Here is a 17,021-nt window from a genome sequence, read left to right as displayed (position 1 = left end):
GGCCCACGTGACGCCGGGCGCGCGTCCGCCAGCGGCGTCTGCGGCAGCCTTGTCCCGGGGGCGACCGGGCACAGACGGCGGGGTGCCGAGCTCCCGGCACGGCCAGACGGGGGCGGGCGCCAGGAACCGACACCACCAGCACGGGCTTGGGAACCACGTTTATTGAAAAAGTAAAAAGTGTCACAATAAAAAAGTCACCTGGTGACAAAGCCAGGCCAGGACGGGGCAGGGCAGCGGCAGGGCGGCAGGGGCGCGGGGCGCGGGCCGGGGCCGGGCTTTCTCCAGGAGAGCGGCCCCGGGGCCAGGGTCCGCTCAGTCCATCCTGGCGCCCTGGAGGAGCTCCACCAGGTCCTTGAAGTCCGGGTCGATGAGGTCGGAGGGCAGGTCGCCGTCGTCGTTGACCGCCTGTCTGTCTGCTCCCAGCGAGATGAGGTACCTGGTGCAGAGAGTCCGTGAGTGGCGCGCGGGCGCCGGAGCTCGCGCCCCGCACCCAGGGCGGTGGCTGGGTGCCCCCGGCAGTGGCGGTGGGGAGAAACCCGAGCCTCTGGAGGCTGCAGCCCAGTTTTCCGCTTTGCTCTACGGAGGGGGTCGGGGTGGAGCCCCGCAGCCCTGGGAGCCCTCTCACCTGGCGATGTCCGGGTACCCGTCGCTGCAGGCGATGTGCAGGGGCGTCCAGCCGCTCTCGTCCCGCTGGTGGATGTCAGCCCCGTACTTGACCAGCAGCTTCACACACTCCAGGTTCCCAGAGAGCACAGCTTCGTGCAAGGCGGCCAGGCCTAGGAGGGCGGGGGGTGAGAACAGAGCTCAGGCCCTCTCCGCACACTGCCCTGCAGACCGGCGGCCCGCACCCGCCGGCACTCACCTGAGGGGTAGATGGTGTCCAGGGAGACCTTCCGGGTCCGGATGAAGCGCCCCACCTGCACCAGGTCACCCTGGCGGATGTGGTCCAAGAACAGGACGTCGTTGGGGAAGTGGACGCTGCGATCAGCCAGCATCCGCCGCCGTCGCCGCCGCTGCTGTGGGCTGTACCGGGTGTAGCTGACGGTTCTGCTAGGCATCCTGGGGGGCTGTGGGGTGGCTGCCCCTTGGGGGTGAGGAGCGTGCCCACTCAGGGCAGAGGTGCACGCAGGCTACCCTGGCTGATGGAGACCTCCCCAGCAAGGCACCCCTGCTACTGCTCTGGGGCAGGCCGCTCGCTCCCCCTTATATAGGGCCGCAGAGCTATATAAAGCTGCATGGTCATGCCCGCCACCACGAGGACCTGAAACCGAGCCTTCTGTCCCTGCCCAGGATCATGTTGGGTGGCTCATCTTTCACCCCACCTGTTGCCGTGCCTAGCCAAAGGGGTCAGATCCTTCCTGGCTACCACCCCTGCCCCACAACTGGACCCAGAAGGTGCCTCGTAGAGGGCAGGAGAAGGCCCTAGAAGGACAGGGCCCAGAAGGAAGGCCAGGGGCCTGGGCAAAGCCAGACCAAGGTCACCCACAGCCCCAGAGAGTCAAGAAGAGGGGCATGATGGGTGGCAAGCATGGCCCACCTCCCTGCTCCAACCTGGGCATCCAGGGGGCCTGGCACGGTGGATGAGCCAGGGTGCTGAGTGTGGGTGGAGAAGGCGGCCCAAGCCCCACCCGTCTGTCTCCCTGCTGTTGGCTGCTGTCAATCCCACACAGAACAAAGCCCTGCCCAGACCTGCACCAGCCCTGTGATGATCACGGTCAGGCCACTGGAATCCGTGAGGGTTCCACTTACCTGTTATTGGGAGTCAACCACAGGCCTTTATTGTCATCTTGATCTGGAAGCTCCACAGGATCCATTCAGCAGCATGGGAACGCGCAGGCCTCCCCCGACGGCTGACAGCTGCACTTGAGGTACACTAGCTGGGAACGGAACCCGGGTGTCCCACCCCCAAAATGCAGACCAGACTGGCTGCTGCCAAGTTGGTTCTGACTCGGTGAGCCCTGTGGGTTTCCAAGACGGTAAATCTTCATGGAAGCAGACTGCCCCATTTTTTTTCCACAAAGCAGCTGGTGGATTCGAACCAGAGACCTTTTGGTTAGCAACCAAATCCCTTAACCACTGCACCACCAGAACACCTTGGGTCTCCCACAGTGAAGGTGCGAGTTTCACCACCAACCGTATTCCCAGGCATTAGGGCCTTGAGGTCCCTGTGCCCACAGGAGCCCAGCCCACCCCGTGTGCAGACACCCCTCCCCCACTGCAGGCCCCCCTGTACCTCCCATGCAGACACCTGACCCCACCCTGCACAAACTCTCTTGTTCTCAATTCCTGGCACTTCCAGTGCACTTCCTTGCACTTAGGACAGGAAGCTAGTCTGCCCGGAGGACAGGTAATCATGCCCCACCCGGTCCAGGGCAGATATTCCTAGGAGAGTGACCAGAGAGACTTCACTAAAGCTTGTCCCAGGAGGCTTTGAGTCCACGAGACTTTGTCTTTACAGAGAGAAGCAGGAGTGTCACAGCTTCACGTGTGCATATGCGAAAGGCCCGTGGCGGGACAGTCACGTGGTGTGTGCAAGTGGCTGAAGGGTAGGTGGGCTGGGCCCACACAAGCAGAGTTTGAGCCGGGGAGCCGCACACGTGATGTAGGGCCTCCTGAAGCTGGTGGCTGGGGTGGGGGCCCACTGGCCTCGAGGGGTGAGGAGCACTGCCGGGGAGAGGCCAGTGTGTGGGGGTGGGAAGCTGGAGTTGTCTGGTCAGCAGGCTTGCGTCATGAGGCTGGTCTCGATCCAACAGAACCAAATCAACAAGCGTGTTTGACGTCCTTGAGGTGCAGAGCCTCGTGCCAAATACTTGGGGAGAAATGGGGTGCTGGCCAGGAGAGGCTGCCTGCCCGAGCGGTGGTCTGTCCACCTGTCCAGTTCCCTTGGCGTGGCCAGGCACAGCACAGCAGCGGGTCGGCGGGGACACTGCCCTGGGGGTGCCCAGCGCCCCCAGTGTCCAGGGTCCCAGAAGTGGGTGGTGATCAGGGTGAGCGCTGACTACTTGGGTTTCTTTCAGCTTGTTTACCTGAGCCTGGAGACTGAACGTTCCCCCTGCAAACAGGAGACTGAACGTTCCTGAGATGTGGAGATTGCCTCTTCTTAGGTTGTGGAAAGTTCTGTCTCCACCGTCACACGATCATGCTTCGAGCAGACGGCCAGGAGGTGGGCGTGCACCTGGAGGGGCCAGGCTTCATTCTAGAGTCAGGATCTGAAGGCCCCTCCGGGGAGGCCTGTTGGGCCACCCCAGAAGGGACCCTCCAGTCCATCTGTTAACAGCAAGCTCAGATTTTTGGCTTTGGAGTTTCTCTGTGGACCCGAGGAGGGACTGTCACACAAGTCTTCTGAGGCACAGCAGATCCGCAGAAAGGCATTGTGCCTTTCACCCTTGGGGGCCACCATGGGGACAGATGTCTTCTACATGACACTCTGGAGCACCTCGGTTTTGAGTCTTTCCATCAAAGCTGGACGTCAGCTGCTCACTGCAGCGGTGTGCACATCTGTGCAGTGTGGGGTCAGGACAAGCCGTGTATTCGTGGAGCCTTGTCCCTGGCCCTGCTCTGTCCCTGTGAACTTAAGAAGGGGCCTGTCGTTAGGTGCGGTCGGGTTGGTTCTTACTCCCAGCGACCCTGTATGTGACAGAACGAAACGGTGCCCAGTCTTGCGCCATCCTACACTTGCGCCCGTTGTTGCAGCAGCTGTGCCAGTCTGCCTTGTTGAGGGTCTTCCCCTTTTTGGCTGACCCTCTACCAAGCATCGTGTCCTTGGCCAGGGACTGGTCTCTCCTGAGAACAGGTCCAAAGTACGAAAGCCGCAATCTCCCCGTCTTCGCTTCCTGGGAGCACCCTAGCCTGCCTTCTTCCAGGACAGGTTTGTTAGTTCTTTTGGCAGCCCGTGGGGTATTCGGTATCCTTCACCAACACTGTAGTTCACATGCATCGAGTCTTCTTCAGTCTTCCTCATTCATTATCCAGCTTTCACATGCACCAGGTAATACCATGGCTGGGGTCAGGTACGCCTTTGTCCTCAAAGTGACATCTTTGTTCCTTAACATTTTAAAGAGCTCTTCTGCAGCAGAGATGCCCCGTGCGGTAGGGCTTCTGAGATCCTGATGCTGCTCATGGGTGTTGATTGTGGATCCAGCTAAAATGAAATCTTCGACAACTTCAACCTTTTCGCCGTTTATCACAATGCTTCTTGGTCCAGTTGTGAGGACTTTTGTTTTATGTTGAGGTGTAATCCATACTGAAGGTGGTGATCTTTGACTTTGACCAGTAAGCGCTTCAAGTCATCTTCACTTTCAGCAAGCAAGATGGTGTCATGTGTGTATCACAGGTTGTTAATTAGTCCTCATTCTGATGCCACGTTCTTCTTCATATAGTCCATCTTCTTGGATTATTTGCTCAGCATACAGATTGAGTAAGTATGGTAAAAGGCTACAGCCTTGACACCCTCCCTTCCTGATTTTAAACCATGCCGTATCCCCTTGCTCTCTTCGAATGACTGCGTCGTGGCCAGCTTCCTCGTGAGCACAGTGAAGCGTTCTGGAATTCCAGTTCTTCGCAGTGTATCTGTGTTCCGTTCTGACTCACGGCAGCCCCGTGTGTGAGAGCAGAAGTGAGCTCGTAGGGTTTGCAAAGCTGTGCCCTTTCAGAAGCAGACCACCTCTGTCTCCTGGGTTCCTCTGGGCAGGTTTGAACTGCCAACCCTTTGTCTCCCAAGGGCTTCCTGTGCCATGACCTGCTTTTCCTGATTTGAACTTCCTACCTCCTAAAGCACAAGGCGAACTAAAACAACAAGTTACTATCCAACTTTGAAAAACTTTACTGCAGGCCACAAGCATGATTCTTCACTCGGCATAAAAGGGCCTGCCAGAAAATAGGGTTCCCTGGAGACTACAGGAAGGCCGTGGTGGGGGGCCGGAGGACCTCAAAGTCACACTCGCAGCTAGCTTGGACTCTGCGACAAGCCTCCTGCCGCCTAAGAAGGGCTGAGCGAGAAGCCAGTGCTAAGCTTTGACTACCGGCCCAGTGCCTGTGCAGCTGTGTGCTAATCCCCCGCCTGGGGCTGGGTCAGGTCCTTCCCCACCCCTCCACAAAAAGCCAGCTCGAGAGGTGGGGGCAGAGGGATGGCTGACTGCCAACCCCCCCCCACGCCCCATCCCCGCTGGAGCACCTGCAACACCAGGCAGCCAGCCAGCATTGTCCGCAAGGCCACACCTGCACAGCTGGCCACAGGGCACACGGAACCTGGGCAGCACCTGGTGGACCCACCTGGCCCCGCTGCTCCCTCTCAGAGCCTCCTCGCCTGCTAGGGCCCCGGCACTCCAGCCTGGGGTTTGCTCTAGGATTTTCAGGGTCCACAGGTCAACCCTGTGTCCCTGGGGACCAGAGCCGTGTGCTGTTGGCCTGGGAGTCAAACTAGCCCAGAAAGAGCCCAACACAGGTGCCTGGAAACTGGCCGTGGGATGCTGGAGGGGGCAGCACTGGGATGGGCAAGGTGAACGGGGAGGTGGTCGCAGGGGCACAGAAGGTGCAGGGGGCCATAGCGGTCTGGGGAAGGGCTGGGGCTGCGCAGACGTGCTCTGTTGGCTGGAGCTTATAGTGTCAGACTGGAGGCCGTGTGAGGCTGGGCCTTGTGAAAACGGTGTGGCTGCAGCATCTGACCTCTTAACACTGTGAGGTGGGAGGGGAATCACGGTCATTCTCCACTGAGTTCCCCTGACACACAGGTCAGACACCAAACACTGCCATACTCCAACCCCTCCCCAGCACTCGGCCTCCCTGTGGGGTCATCCCTTGCAGTGCCACACAGCTCACAGGCCTTACTCAGGATTGTGGGGTTTATTAGGGCAGGAACAGGTTACAGTTCAGGTTCAGAACAGACTCAGAAGTCACAGGGACCACTCAAGATACCATTCTGACTCAGGGTTGCGTCCCCTCTGCCCCTGGGCTCTGCTCAGGGCTTTTTCCTCAGTGACTGCCAAGCACCGTGGCCCACAGCCCACAGCATCAGCTGTCCTGTTCCGGGGGCTGGGAAGCCCACTGCGCCAGCCTGTGCTGGTTTCTGTTCTGGTGCCACTGCTTCTCGCTGTGTCTTGTGTCACAGCTCCATCTCCTGGGTCTAGGAGGTTCCCTGTGCAGTGACCACAGGCCCTAGGGACATGCTCCACTTGGTTCAGGTTCCCCCCACTACCCGCCACCCCCTGCCCCATTCACCTCTGAGAGGACTCCTTTAGAAGTCCAGCAAAACTGGCCAATTCCCTCCTTAGGTTCCATATACCTTATTTGTGTGACCCCACCCCCACAAGGGTGACATGAACCTTATTGGCATCATTAGCAAGTTGTCCAATCCCCCTGGTGGGCCACAATCAACTCATTTGCATAGTGCCACACAGTCATTTGGTGGGCGTAGACCAGGGCTAGAAGGGCCATGTGCAGTAATTCATGGCACCACAGGCCTCACTGGTGTGGTTGGATGCACCAGGGATCACGTCCTACGAGAACCACAGGGTGTAGACCTCATGGCTAGTTGGCAGAAGGAGCAGGTCTGGGGCTCCCCCACCTGAACAGCAGGCTGGAGGGCCTAGGAGAGGGTGGATCTCAGGGAAGGAGAGGTGACTGCCCCCATGGCTGCTCAGCTGATACGGCACCCCCACCACTGTGCCTGGTCCCTGGCAGTCCTGACACCCAGCAGTGCTCAGCACGCAGGTATCGGGCCTTGGGAATGGACAGCACCCTACTCCACGAGATAGCCAATACTAACGTGCTTGGGGACAGGATGTGGTAGAACGCCGGGGTTCGTCAGAGACCCAGCCACACTCTGTACCCGCCTTTTGAATCCACACACGGCCCTCCAGCTGAGCATGATGGACCCTGCTGGCCTGCCCCTCCCCGCCTCCCTCAGGGGGCATTGCTGGTGGCCTGTCACCTGTCCCAGTCTGCAGACAAGCGGAGTGCAGAGATCCCCCGCCAGCTGCACGGCTCTCTGGGTTCCCTGGTGGCCCACGAGGTGTTCACCACCACAGCACCCGGACTACTGGCCATGCCTCACAGCACAGGCACTACGCATCTGGGAAAACGGGCTGAGGTCTGCTTCTCTGGGGAGCACGGCTCCACCTTCACCACCAGGAAGTGCCCAGTTCCAACGCCGTCCTCATGGGAAGATTCGGGCAGTAAGTGCAGCCATGTTCCTACCCCTTCAGCAGCTTGAATCTCATCCTTGCTCAGCGCCAGGGCCTGGGGGCGGCAGCCCCTGGCCACCCAGCAGGTTGGCAGCCGACGGTGGGCCAGGCGGCCCGACACACTGAGCTGTGGGTACCTTTCTGGGGACACTGCACCTAAGTTCTACGGTCACGTCAACACCCCAGGCTTGGCTCCACTGGCGGAGAAGTCACAAGGCAGAGGCAACAATGGGTAGTAAAATTTCAACTTTATTTGGCCGTGTGTTCAATTCCAATATTAGGTAGAAATGCCTCAAGAGTTGTCGACACTTGACTTGGCTCAAGCCCCCCTGGCCATCACCCAGCCAAGTCCCCGTTCCCAGTCCGGGAATCAAGGTCCTGTTTTGCGCTGTGGCCAGCCTCGGGCCACCTCACAGGGCAGGGGGTCCAGCGTCACAGAGCCGGGACGGGAGAGGGCTGCCATCCAGGCCTGCCCTGGCCGTGGAGCAGAACAGCAGCCCCTTTCCTGGGTGGGACCCACCCTCTGACAGAGACCCGGAAGTCTCCATTTAACCAAAAAACGAAAGAGCCACACTCAGCCGTGGCCACACTGGCACGAGGCAGAGAGTGGCTGTGCCCAGCCTGGGCTGCTTCCGCCCCTCTGGGGGACGGGCTCCCAGGGGCCACACCCCCCACCAGCAGAAACGTTTAGCAATCCCTGAAAACCGACGGTACAAACCTCTACAGGAAGGGCCACCAGCGTGATTCCCAAACGTTCCAGAGAGCACCCGGGCAGCAACCAGGCACAAGGAAGGACAGCACACTAAAGAACCCAAGTGACAGCAGTCCAGCCAGGCGGAGGCGGGGCCGGGGCCATGGGTGAGGGGTGGACACGTGTAAGGAGAAGCATCAGAGTCCCTGGATTTCCGGTCGCTGCCCCTGAGGGGGTCCTGGGGTCTCGGGAGGCACCGCTGCTGGCGGTGCCCCCCGGGGTGTGAGCGTCTGGTGGCCAGCTCGCCTTCAGCCTCACAGCTCGTCCTTCACAGCTTTCTGGTCGTCGTCGTCCTCCATGTCAGGCTCCTCCGCCTCCTCCAGGTCCTCCAGGTCCTGGCGGGTGAGAAGCGGGTGGGGGCCCAGGGAGTGTGGGTTGCCACTCACTCGGGACAAGCAGCCGGTGCGCCCCACTCCACCCCAGAGCCCTGCCGCGACCACCTAGGTGCCTGCGTCCCAGAGCTCCTTTCGCTACTTGAACAGCTTCCCGCTGCCAGATGAGGTTCCCATGAAGGGGCTGCCCCCACTGTCTGTCTCACACCCCCTGCCACGTCCCCTGCAGAGAACAGGCATTGAAGGAACACTGATGCCTCGCTACCCAGTAGGGTTCCCTCCTCTGGTGCAGGCACACCGGCCGAGAGGCTGCAGAGGGACACTGTGAGTCAAAGCTGGCAGAAGCAGGAGCGAGAGCCTCATGGGACACTCCACGAACAGACCCTGCACTCCCGCCACCCTCCTGCAGCACGGGGGAGGCTGTCCTTACGGGTGAGCGGCCAGTGCCTGGACACACAGACACGTGTGGCTGAGACCTGGCAGGACCCCAGTCCAGGGCTCTGAGGCCAGAGAAAATGACACTTACGTCCTCATCCCCTGCCCCATCCTGCCCGCCGCTCTCCAAGAACTTCTTAAAGCCTTCCAGTGTCCGCTCCCCATTGTAGTCAATGACCTGTGGGGACATGGAGAGTGAGGCCCACCCCGGGCCCCCCACAGCAGCCCTGCCCCCACTGCCCACCCTGGGAGCGCACCGTCTTGTCGGCACTGGCAGGAAAGAACTTGAGCGTGGGGAAGCTATGCACTTTCACTGCCTCCACTTCGTTGGCCGTGGCATCCATCTTGGCAATGACGATGTTCTCGTGGTCCTTGTATGTCTCCCCCAGCTTGTCCCAGATGGGTGCCAGCTGTTTGCAATGACCACACCATGGGGCATCTGCAAGGAGAGCAGTTCTGGTCTATCCCCAAGTCCCTGCCCATAAGCCACTTCCACCAGCCCCCGAGAGCAGGAGACATGCCGGCAGACGTGGCACTCACAGAACTCCACGAAGACGTTCTTCTTCTCGTCAAAGGCGACCTCCTCGAAGTTCTTGCCAACCAGCACTTTGACAGGCTGCTTGTCCCAGTCCTCAGGCAGCTCCTGGCTCATCAGGTGGGGCTGTGGACAGAAAACCCGGTCACAGGGACAGCGCAAGGGCCTCCGAAGAGCACGCAGACCAGAGCCAGCAAGGTGCCAGAACTGCAGGGACGCAGGGCTGCCTGCCCTGGCTTCAGGAGACAGCCAAGACACTTGTCCCACTGCCCTGCAGCAGGAGGGGACACTGAGGCCTCAGTGTCCCCAAGGGCTCTATAGGAATGGTGGCTTTCATCGTGGCCCCCGAGCTCTCACACCGGGGAGGCCCTGCATCGTGGACACAGCTCCTTACCTTGATCTTGCCCTCCAGGAACTGGTCACAGAACTCCTTGATCTTGTCTGCTGTGAGCTCGGCCGACTCAGGCTTGTACTTGGTCATTTCCTCCTCCAGCGTGATGAGGCGCACGGCCGGGCACTCCTCCTTCTTCAGACCAAAGAACTCGAGGATGCGCTGGTTGTCGGTGTGGTCGCTGTCGATGAAGATGAACAGGATCTCGGGGGAGAAGAAACGGAGATGACACCGAGGTCCCCAATGCTCTGCTCGCACCACTGGGCCCAGAGCAGGCACAGGGCCTGGGAGTGTGGCGCCCGGACAACCCCTCCCCTCGATCCACTGAGCGACACCCCTGCACGACCCAGTGCCCCAGAAGCAGTAGCGCACTGTGCCGTGGCCGGCTGCGAGCCGGGAGGCTCACCTTGCCCTTGAAGCTCTCCGCTGCCTTCTTGAAGCTGCTCAGCTTACCGTCGTAGTCGGACACGCTCTTTGGCAGGAACAGTAGGATGTGTGTCTTGATCTCACCTCCAAAAATCTTCGGGGCCGTCTGCGTCATAAGCATAGTCGCTGGACCCGGGCCATGAGCCAAGCATCAGGGTGGGCACCCAGCGTCCCGCCACCCCGTGCCCACCTGGTCCTGGCAGCCTACCTGCTCTGTGAACTCGATGACCAGTGGCAGCTGGTTGTGCCTGATGAAGCTGAGAAGGTTCTCCTTGGTGACCTCCCCCTCAAAGTTGTTCCGACCTTCGTCAAACTGAGGACAGAGAAGGGTGTCAGAAAACCAAGACCCCATGGGCCACCTAGGCTTGGCACGGTGCTCTGCCCTTCACTCTGCGCTCCCACCTCACACTAGAGAGTGAGCAGGGCCACGACAGTCAGTGGTGAGGGCAAAGGGCCCACTCAGCACTGCTGCCTCCTGATGAGTGGGGCTGGAGGAAGCATGTCCACGCCTGGGCAGCAGCCTCCACGGGCCAGGAATGGGGGCGGCTCCCCCAGAGGCACCTGACCTGTGGCAAAGCACAGCCAGCACGGACCAAGCCCTTCCGTGAGCCCCTCACGCAAAGCTTTCCGTCCGCAGTTCTGAGAGCCTCTGCCTCCTGAGCACCAGTCAAGCGCCTGGATTTAACACCTACTACCCTCAGCTCCGTGAGGCTGACACTTGGTCTGCATTGCCCCAATGACCCCTTCGGGGCCTGTGAGGTCACAGTGTGCCCTAACCCCACTCTCAACCTGCCAGGGACACACTGCCGAGTCTCAGAGGCCATACACCGTGAGCACAAGGCAGGCTGGCTGCAGGAAGAGGACCCAGCCGCCTGCCACAAAGCTGCTGGACCGTCCTTACCACCAACACTTCTGCTCGAGAAAATTGGAAAACGTCGCTTATGATGACACGTACAGGGCTTATGGTTGAGTTTCAAGGTTTCTGTTTTAATTCCCAGTATGACAAGCATCAACAATTACAATCTACAGCGACAGAGGCTCTTTCGGGTCAGTCCTGTGATGTGAAGGCACTTAGGGAACCTTAACCCCACGCAGGTAGAGGGTGGCCGCTCTAGGATGTCGGCCACTGTTACTCCAGAGGTGGCCGGCCCGGCCTCAGGAGGGGAGGGGCTGCTGCCCTCTTAACAGGAACAAGAGGAGCAACGGCCACAGGAAGTCAGTTTGCACAGCAGGAACACTTCCCCAGGGTGCCTCCCCAGCCTCCAGGGACAGGGACAGACAGCTCATCTTCTGCATCTTGAGTCATCTCTCACTTCCTCAGAAATTCCCACAAGAGTGGCCAATACCCACACCCACTGCCTGCACAGAGCCCTGTGGCCGTGCCTTCAGGCTCCACCAGCGAGCATACGGCTAACCATGCAGCCCTGCTGACCACATACCTGTCACTGTGAGGGGACACACACAGTGCCACGCTCCCCACCGGGCTCTCAAGGAGACAAGATAAAGGAGGTGGCCGCGGCCAGCAGGCTCATCTGGGGGATGGGGTGCTTGCTGACCTACTGCAGCAAGCCCGCTCTGTCTAGGGGTCACGGGGAGCAGTGATCAGGGAGATGGGAGTCCATGTGCCCCGCAGCTCCCCAACACCAGCCCAGCTAGAGAGGCCACCACACATCACAGGAGGCCTGTGACCCACTCTGGGAAGAACAGGCAGGCAGCAGAAGCAGCCCTAGTGGCACCACTAAAGGCCAGCGTCCAGGCCCCCTCCCAACAGCCCACCGAGCTGCCACAGTGCTAAGAGCAAGAGGGAGGAAACGTCCGGACACGGAGCCATCAGCTCGCCAGACCGTGGTCTCACTTCCAAGGACCAACGGCCCTTCACCAGCACTGGTCCTCCTGCCCAGCTTGCCACCTGGTCTCACCACAATCCTAGCACAGGAGAGCTGGGTGCTTTGAGGAACTAGGTCTCAAGCCCAAGCCACTAGCACAGGCCGCAGGCTCTGGCCTGAACCGCGGTCCAGGCAGCCTCTGTCCTGCCCCAGCTCCGGCCCCTCCTGGCCCGCAGCACAGCTCCTCAGGGAGCAGAGTCCACAGCTCTGGACACCTCTGTCCGAGGCAGCCCTGCCTTTACCACACATCCTGCGTCAGCCACCCTGTGTTGGGGAGACACCGTCCCCGGGGGGCAGGGGACGTTCCAGCCGTGCAGACAGCACCGCATTGAGCAGGGGAATCTTTCCCCCTGGAAAGACGCCCTACTGTGCACTGGCTCTCCCCGTGGGAGTAAGAGAACCAGTCCCCAATGTGGCCTGAGGAAGGCCCGTAAACACCCATAGGTCAGTCACATGATCCACCTAGAAAGACGCCCTACTGTGCGCTGGCTCTCCCCGCAGGAGTAAGAACCGGTCCCCACTGTGGCCTGAGGAGGGCCCACAAATACCCACAGCTCAGTCTGGGGGTCATGAGCAATGGGGACGAGCCACGCCCCCCAGGCCTGAGAACAGGCAGTTGTCCCAGACGCCTGACTTCAACCATCCACGCTGCTTTGTAATCAGGTGTCTGATTAAAACCTCCTAGCATCTTTGGGACAAGCCGATTTAAGGCACACTGGAAGGATTTCAAGAGGAGCTGTGGTGGTGCAGTGGTTAAAGCATTTGGCTGCAAACCAAAAGTTGGTGGTTTGAAACCACCATCCATCCTGGGGGAGAAAAACAAGGCAGCCTGCTTCCAGAAAGACTGACAACCTTGGAAACCCCGTGAAGCAGTTCTACTGTCCGCTGGGGTCACTATGAGTCAAAGCAGAGCTGACAGCAGTGCGGCTACAGTGTTGGTCTGGGAGCCTCTACCGGGCCCAGGCAACACTACAGAGTGCAGGGAGGGGGGCACTCAGACACAGAGCTGCCTGCGCCACGGCACCGGGCCTGGGGGAGACCTTTCCAACAGACCAGGTGCCAGGCTATCACTGGGAATGCTGGTCCACCCCCACCCCGACCTGCGCCCACTGGGTGTTTCACATGTGGCACACCCGGGATGGCCTGAGACCAGAGGCCAACACACTGCCCAGCCACCTCCAGACCGACGCATCAGTCCCGACTGCACGGCGACTGGTTTCACAGTTGTCTTTCCACTGAGAAAACCAAGATGGGGGTCCTATGCAAACCCCTGCCCTGAAGCCCCCTCCTGCTCTCCCAGATCCTATCACTGGCACCTGTCCCTGCCTGCCTGCCTGGTGACAACCCTCCCAAAGACTAAGATAAAAGGCACAAAGCGGCCCTGCTACATGCGCTCTCACAGGCCAACACTGTGCAACAAAGACACACAGGTCAGCAGAGCAAGACAGCAGCCTCTCCAAGGAGCCCAGCCGCCAGCTTTCAGTCGAGACCCTGGGGATGGTGGAAGCCCTTGGGGCTGGGACCCAGGGTGCAGGGCTTTGCCAACAAGGTGGAAACGTTTCCCAAAAAGCTATCACTCAGAAGCAGCTCTGCTCGGGCCTTATGTAAATACTGCACGCAGGCCAGCATCGTGGATGCCTGAGAGGGCGCCTGAGAGGCCCCGTTGCACCCTGATACCAAGGCCCCGGATGGTGCTCTGCAGGGTTGCAGCCCCAGGGCCTCCTGGGGGCAAGGTTCTTCCTGGCAGGAGCAAAGCAACCTTCCCTTCTCAGCCCAGAGACCAGCAGATGGGGGACCACGATGGCTGCCTGGCACCTCACCTTCTTGAAGAGGGCAACCCCATCCTTGTCGAGCTGGTACTTGGAGAACACGTCACTGTTGGAAGTGATCCCAAACGGTATGTCATCGATGGACTCTGCCGCCAGTAAGAACTGCTTGGCAAAGTCAGACTCCATGTCCTGGAAGAGGCGGGAGAGGGTGGCCACACAGCCCAGCACCACCTGCCCATGTGGGGCAGCAGTGCGGCCAGCCTGGGAACAGGGCCCTTGCCGGCAGCCGTGGCCACGCAGCCCCACACTGCCCACCCACAAGGGGCCACAGCAGGACCAGGCCTGGGGACAGGTAGTGGGACCCTTGTGGGCCACAGCACAAAGTGAGGTTGGGAGTGGCAGTCCAGCACCTACCTTGAAGAAGCCGATGACAGCCACCTCGCTGGACTCCACGAGTGACTCTGCGGCGGCGCTGTCAGCCAGCGTGGTGGCAGCAGGACCCGTGCGCTTCTTCAGCCAGTTCACGATGTCATCAGCCTCCCTGCCAGCTGCGCTCAAACAAAGGCAGGTCGACTCTTAGGTCAGGAACGCAGGCACCCGGAGGCAGCTGATCTCTGGCTCTTGCCTGAGAGCTTGCCAGGCTGGCCAGCACCGCAGGACCCAGCACCCAGCCACCTTTCAAACCCCAGCTTTAAAGCAACTGTGAGACCAGGCATGTTTCAAGAGAGCGACGCGGATCAACTCTCTTTTCTCCTCTAATCCTGATGGGTTTTCTAAGCCTTACTCAACATTAGATTCACTAAGCGCACGTGTGCACTTTTCTTCCCCCTCAGGATCTCAGAACGACTTGGTCTTGCCTTAGTGACGTGATATAATTAAGAAACATGACTTAAGAAAGTTAGCCTCAGCACCGGGTGTCCCCTCACCGTCCTAGGCCTCTGAGCTCACACAGGTGGGGGCCAGACCTGCCCTCCATCGTTCCCAGACTGCTAGGAATTAAAGAGTCATCGTCACTGTCTCGCATGCCATCAGAGCAGACCCAAGGACACTAGGAAGAGCCCCTAAGCCCCTTGATGACCACTTTCCCCTCGAGTCTGACTGATGCAGGACGAGCACACGAGGACTCACACCACAGGAATCCTGCGGAGTGGGGAGGCACCAGCTGGAAGTGGGTTTAAGAGCACTGTCCCACCCACTAAACCTAACTGTTAGCAACAGCCAACTCCGAGCGCCACCAACTCCGAACACGGTACTTCCCGTCTTGAGAACAAACACGAGGACTGGTGGGAGCCACACACACACCGCCACCAGGCAATTAGAGGTTTGCCTCTGCTGACACTGGGATAGCTGGTCACAGGCCACAACCACTCAGGCCTGCACGGACAAGACTCTCCTGAGGCCAGCAGTACCACGGGGGCTGGAGGTGGCCATCCTGCCTTTCCAATGCTCTCCACAGCAGCTGCCGAGTCAGGCAGTAGGGAGCCCTGCTCTGGGCAGACGGAGCTGGGTCTGCATTTGAGCGCTGCCACCAGCACCGTGACGCCGGGCATACAACTGAGCTACTGCTCGGCTCTTCACGGGCGCTCGACACCTGGCACGACATGCGCACTTGGTTAGTGACCGTCGCCTTGGGCGTCATCACTACTCCTAGAAATGTTGCCAGCTCGCAGGGCCTGCATGGCTGTCATGGCACACCAGCCACCGTCTCCTCAGTGTTCAATCACTCCCCTTCCCACCCCAGATCACACAGTACCCCCAGCCAAAGGCTCCCCTTCACACCCAGACATCAGCCTAGACGACACATTATCCTGCCACCTGAGGGCTCTTCCAGGACAGAACACGTCCCACGTGGGATCTTTACAGCCTGAGCCAGATGGGCCACCTGGCCTTTGACCGGCCCCTCTCCACCTGTCAGCCCTCCCTGGCCGAGTCTCCAGCTGAGAGCTTCTCCAGGACCTACAGGTGAGTCACTCCGTACCTGAAGGGTAAGAGCCAAGGCAGACGCACCTGCGCGCTCCCCCGGGGGGAAGCCGGGCCTCACCTGTGTATTCTCTGGGGGAAGCCGTGTCCCCATTCTTGAAGAACTTGATGGTGGGGTAACCTCGGACGCCATACTGCTGGGCCAGGTCCGACTCCTCCGTGGCGTCCACCTTTGCCAACCTGATCTCTGAGCCTTCTGCCTTCAGTTTCCCAGCTGCTTTGGCATATTCAGGGGCCAGCGCTTTGCAGTGACCACACCAGGGGGCATCTGGAAAGGAAAGTCAGAGGTCAGGAGGGGCACCAGGCTGGGTCACTTCCCTCTGGGCTCCTTCGGTGCCTCCTCCGCAAGCACCTTATCGCGCCTGAGATAAGCGTCCCCTGAGCAGTATCTCGGTGCGTTGGGCAATACGGTTCAAGGCAAACCAGCACCGCGCTCGGCCGCCCAGACTTAATGATTAATACCTGGCCTCACCTGCGACAATCAGGCCGCCAGCAGCCCTGGGCGCGCCCCTGCGGCGCCCGAGCAAAGGGGAGCCGGGTGGCAGCGGTGCGCCCGGCAGGGAGCTGTCACGGGTGGCGCGTCCGCGCTCACGGCCCGGGGCTCCCAGCCCGGGACGGGGCTCCCCACCGGGGCTGGGCCCGACCCGGCCGTCTCACACCCTCCGGGGTCCTGCCATGTGAACGTCAGATACCACGCCGCCCGAGCGGCTCCCAGCCCGGCCGTCGCCTGCCAAGTCCGGGGCACACCTGCCTCCCCGGACGCACGAAGGACGCCCTCCAAGGTACACGGAGAGGAGGGGGCACCGAGGTGCGGAGACTCCGCCCGGCCGAAGAAGGGCCCGCCGCTGGAGACGCTGAGAGCGGGGCGAGGCCAGGGCGCCCAGACACCCGGAGCGAGGGCGCCAGGCCCACAGGCCCGGCAGCGGCGCCTCCAGGGTGGCCGGAGTCCCGGGCCACACCTCCCTCCCACCAGCCGGCGACGGGGGGGATCTCGGGCAGGGTCCCAGCCCAGGGCGAGGCGCGCTGGGCCCGCTGGGGTTGCTGCTTGGAGGGCCGGGGCCCAGGGTCAGGGCCAGACGGGGCCGCGCGCTCCACTCACAGAACTCCACCAATAGGTACTTGTGGGCCGCCAGCGCCTCCTCGAAGTTGCTCTTCTTCAGGACCAGGACGTGGTCCTCTTCTTCGGGGGCGTCGGCGCGGACGCTGGCCGCCACGGCCAGGGCAAGGCAGAGCAGAGCGCGGCGTAGCATGTCGGCGCGGATAGGCGCTTCGGTTGGCGCCGCCAGGACAGTGAGAGCAGAGCGCGCGCCCGGCCGGCCTCGCCTTTATACATCC

General features: G+C 60.7%; 2 protein-coding genes across 2 annotated transcripts; both read right to left on the bottom strand.

Moving 5' to 3' along the window:
- Positions 1-312: 312 nt before the first annotated feature.
- Positions 313-1,058, bottom strand: PPP1R27 (protein phosphatase 1 regulatory subunit 27). The gene is made up of 3 exons (XM_007959577.2): positions 863-1,058; positions 626-776; positions 313-436 (listed from the first exon to the last, which is right to left on the bottom strand). Exons 1-3 carry the CDS (start codon positions 1,056-1,058, stop codon positions 313-315), a joined length of 471 nt encoding a protein of 156 aa, XP_007957768.1.
- A 7,128-nt stretch (positions 1,059-8,186) lies between these two features.
- On the bottom strand, positions 8,187-16,936 carry P4HB (prolyl 4-hydroxylase subunit beta). Its single transcript, XM_007959575.2, has 11 exons — positions 16,786-16,936; positions 15,748-15,954; positions 14,121-14,254; positions 13,758-13,895; positions 10,260-10,364; positions 10,032-10,157; positions 9,629-9,829; positions 9,240-9,360; positions 8,957-9,138; positions 8,791-8,877; positions 8,187-8,267 (listed from the first exon to the last, which is right to left on the bottom strand). Exons 1-11 carry the CDS (start codon positions 16,934-16,936, stop codon positions 8,187-8,189), a joined length of 1,533 nt encoding a protein of 510 aa, XP_007957766.1.
- Positions 16,937-17,021: the final 85 nt, after the last annotated feature.

This window comes from Orycteropus afer, unplaced genomic scaffold (genome assembly GCF_000298275.1).
Source record: "Orycteropus afer afer isolate SDZICR_OR568_19922 unplaced genomic scaffold, OryAfe1.0 scaffold00018, whole genome shotgun sequence".
In the NCBI taxonomy this organism is placed as follows: Eukaryota; Metazoa; Chordata; class Mammalia; order Tubulidentata; family Orycteropodidae; genus Orycteropus; species Orycteropus afer.
Note: the sequence above shows the minus strand (reverse complement) of the source record. Positions and strands in the feature narration are given on the sequence as shown.

Excerpts from the sequence above, each read along its gene's own strand:
- PPP1R27 (XM_007959577.2), bottom strand. The coding sequence starts at position 1,058 with ATGCCTAGCAGAACCGTCAGCTACACCCGGTACAGCCCACAGCAGCGG. Across the intron at positions 777-862 it reads GGACACCATCTACCCCTCAG|GCCTGGCCGCCTTGCACGAA; the intron begins GTGAGTGCCGGC and ends CCGCCCTCCTAG. Across the intron at positions 437-625 it reads GGGTACCCGGACATCGCCAG|GTACCTCATCTCGCTGGGAG; the intron begins GTGAGAGGGCTC and ends TCTCTGCACCAG.
- P4HB (XM_007959575.2), bottom strand. The coding sequence starts at position 16,936 with ATGCTACGCCGCGCTCTGCTCTGCCTTGCCCTGGCCGTGGCGGCCAGC. Across the intron at positions 13,896-14,120 it reads CTGTCATCGGCTTCTTCAAG|GACATGGAGTCTGACTTTGC; the intron begins GTAGGTGCTGGA and ends CGCCTCTTCCAG. Across the intron at positions 8,878-8,956 it reads CTGCCAGTGCCGACAAGACG|GTCATTGACTACAATGGGGA; the intron begins GTGCGCTCCCAG and ends ATGTCCCCACAG.